This window comes from Octopus bimaculoides, chromosome 11, assembly GCF_001194135.2.
Source record: "Octopus bimaculoides isolate UCB-OBI-ISO-001 chromosome 11, ASM119413v2, whole genome shotgun sequence".
Classification (NCBI taxonomy): Eukaryota; Metazoa; Mollusca; class Cephalopoda; order Octopoda; family Octopodidae; genus Octopus; species Octopus bimaculoides.
In genome coordinates, this window is record NC_068991.1 from 71739834 (window position 1) to 71743129 (window position 3296).

At 36.9% G+C, this 3296-nt stretch overlaps 1 protein-coding gene across 1 annotated transcript; it reads left to right on the forward strand.

Annotated features, from left to right (window-relative positions):
• The first annotated feature begins 304 nt into the window (after positions 1–304).
• Positions 305–1990, forward strand: LOC106871656 (polyadenylate-binding protein 1). The gene has a single exon (XM_014918240.1). It carries the CDS (start codon positions 474–476, stop codon positions 1671–1673), a length of 1200 nt encoding a protein of 399 aa, XP_014773726.1. The 5' UTR covers positions 305–473; the 3' UTR covers positions 1674–1990.
• The last annotated feature ends 1306 nt before the right edge of the window (positions 1991–3296 follow it).

Here is a 3296-nt window from a genome sequence, read left to right on the forward strand (position 1 = left end):
AAACATCCTTGAATTTCAACAAACATGTTTTAGACGACTTACAAATAAATCAGCTTTTCGTATTTTATAGCAATGAGACAGCAAAATAAAAGAGAAATGGATTTCATAATTTTGTTGAGATATCAGAGACAGTGTCGGTGTGGCATGAATGCCACACAAACTTATTTTCTTTCCTCGCTACAAACATAAGGTCTTAAACATAAATATAAACAATGAATATTTGAATTGCAACGTTGTGCTTCAGTTTCCCTGCACGTAATTGAGAAAAACCACGAGTAAAACGTCATGCAACTTTAAGACGTTATCGAGTTTGTCATGTGCTGACAGCTGAACGCTTAAAAACAATTTAAATCAAAGTTCTTCTCTTCTTTGATACGATCATCATTTAAACTTCTATCTTGTATTGTTTACATTGAAAAAGAATACACAAAAAAAAAGGTAAATCTAGTCAGAAATTTAGTTCCAAAATTAAAATGAATCCTGCGGCAGCTATTCTCCACATGGCTTCCTTGTATGTCGGAGATCTTCATCAAGATGTCACCGAAAAAATGCTGTTCGAGAAATTTTCTATTTGTGGGACAGTTATTTCAATAAGGGTTTGCAGAGATATGGTGAAAAGGAGATCGCTGGGATACGCCTATGTCAATTTCCAGCAACCAACAAATGCCAAGAAAGCTATTGAAATGCTAAACTTTGAACCAATAATGGGACGACCCATAAGAATTATGTGGTGGCAGAGAGATCCCTCTCTTCGTAAGTCTGGGGTGGGAAACATCTTTATTAAGAACCTGGATAAAAGTATTGATAACCGAGCTTTGTATGACACCTTTTCCTTGTTTGGTAATATTTTATCCAGTAAAATTGTATCGGATGAAAACGGTTCAAAGGGATACGGGTTTGTGCATTTTGAGAGTGAAGATGCTGCTGCCTGTTGTGTTCAGAAAACGAATGGAATGTTACTTAACGGCAAGAAAGTGTTTGTAGGAAAATTTATTCCACGCAGGGAGAGGATGCACCAACTGGCCGAAAAAGGATTTACTAATGTGTATGTTAAAAACTTTGGCGATAGCTTCAACGACGAGTCTCTCCGTAAACTATTCGAAAAGTACGGCAACGTCATCAGCGCTAAAGTTATGACAGATAGCTCCGGTAAGTCAAAAGGATTCGGTTTTGTTAACTTCAACAACCAAGAGGATGCTAAGAAAGCTACCAGTGAAATCAATGGGATGGAGATTAACGGAAAGCAGTTATATGCTGGTAGGGCTCAGAGCAAGACTGAAAGACAAGCTATTTTGAAAGAAAATTTCCAGACGCTAAGCAATCGAGGAAACAGGAACAGGATGGGCCACTACCAAGGTCTCAATCTATACATTAAAAATCTTGATGATTCCATCGATGATGAACGACTTCGTTACCATTTCTCTAAATACGGTGCCATTACAAGCGCAAAAGTTATGATGATAAACGGCCGTTCTAAGGGATTTGGATTTGTCTGTTTTTCCGCGCCAGAAGAAGCGACCGAGGCTGCTCTGAATATGAATGGCAGAATAATTGATACCAAACCATTGTATGTAGCTTTGGCCCAACGCAAGGAAGAGCGCAGGGCCCAGCTGTCTTCGCAGTTCTTTCAGAGATATGCCAATGGATTAAGTCAAAATTATTGGGCATATTAAACCTATGATGGAATTGCAGAGTTAAGACAAATAAAACAACATGAAAAAATGTTACTATGAATCTGTTCCAGAAGGAGCTATTCTCTGCCATAACTAAAATGGTAAGCTGCTGAACAGCTTCCGGATGTGACCTGGTTAAGATCGACAGCCTTTACTTCTTTGTTGTCACAGAGTTTCACCAAGGCATGAACTTACTTGACAGGTGAATTTGAATCCAGCTCATATTCTCATTAGGAATTACTCAGAGTTCGGAGTTTGACGGAACACAATGCATGTTGAAAAAAAAAATACCAATAAATATTATATCATTAAAAATAAAACCGATATTTCTTGGATGTTTTATTGATTGTGATCGCACCATATTTCCGAGATTTCCACATTCCATAGCTATGATATGAATTATACATATAACACTAACGACTCGTTTAAAAAACATATCTTGGAGAAAGAGAGAGAGAGAAAGAGAAAGAGAGAGAGAGAGATATAGATAGAGAGAGAGATTCAGTGAAAGAAACTTAGAGACACAGAGAAAGAAAGACAGAAAGAGAGAGAGAGAGAGAGAGAGATGTTCCACGGACACGTTACACCAAAATACGAGACAAAACACAATAGTCACAGATCAACATGAATAATTTTTGGTAAATTCTTTTAAGTAAAAATCTGCCTGTTGGTGAGACGGGTGAAATAGTTTACCGAAATACATAATTTACCGAAAATATAATTCACAATCAAAATCGCTCAAATATTCCAATACAATCCCGATGATGTTAATTGTTCTCACAAATATCGTCCGTATCATGTTCTCTTTTAGAATAAGGATTCCAAAATTGGAAACGCGATGTCATATTTGTGTCACGCTCGTTAGTCTTAAGGTGCTCTTTCTGCTTACATCGACGTCTGTGCGTGCGTGTATATGTGTATGTGTGTGTTTGTGTGCGCGTTATGTGTATATAAAAATAATAATCATATATAAATGTATATATATATATATATATATATATATATATATATATATATATATATATATATATATATATAAATGCATGTGTGCGTGTATACATAGCGTAAGTTTGGATTAGGTAACATTTTGGTGTATTCTTCATTCAGCACTCAATACGCGCTCCCGGATGCCTACACTTCAAGACTGGTATTGAAAGTATTCCACTGGTGCAGGAACTCCAGATCTGATATAACTAGTGTATAATTATTTCATAGAGTAACATAAAAGACACGGGAGATGACGAAGTCGTCAATATGGCGTAAGTTTAGTGTCGATCACAATTGTTTCCGTACTTCTCCGATTCGAACCGCACTATACACGAATGATTACGTGTGATACATCAAACAACACTTACATAAATTAATTCATGTATAAATGTGTTCAAGTTTTTTGTAATTTATGACATGTTATCAGTTATATGTAATGTGGTTCGAGGCGGGGTGCCGCTGACACAACTGAGATCAATATTGAACATATGCAAGGCGGCGAGTTAGCAGAATCGTTAGCACACCGGGCTAAATGCTTAACGTTTGTTTTTATGTTCTGAGTTCAAATTCCGCCGAGGTCTATTTTTGTCTTTTATCCATTCGACTAGTTGAGCATTGGAGGGGTCAATGCAATCG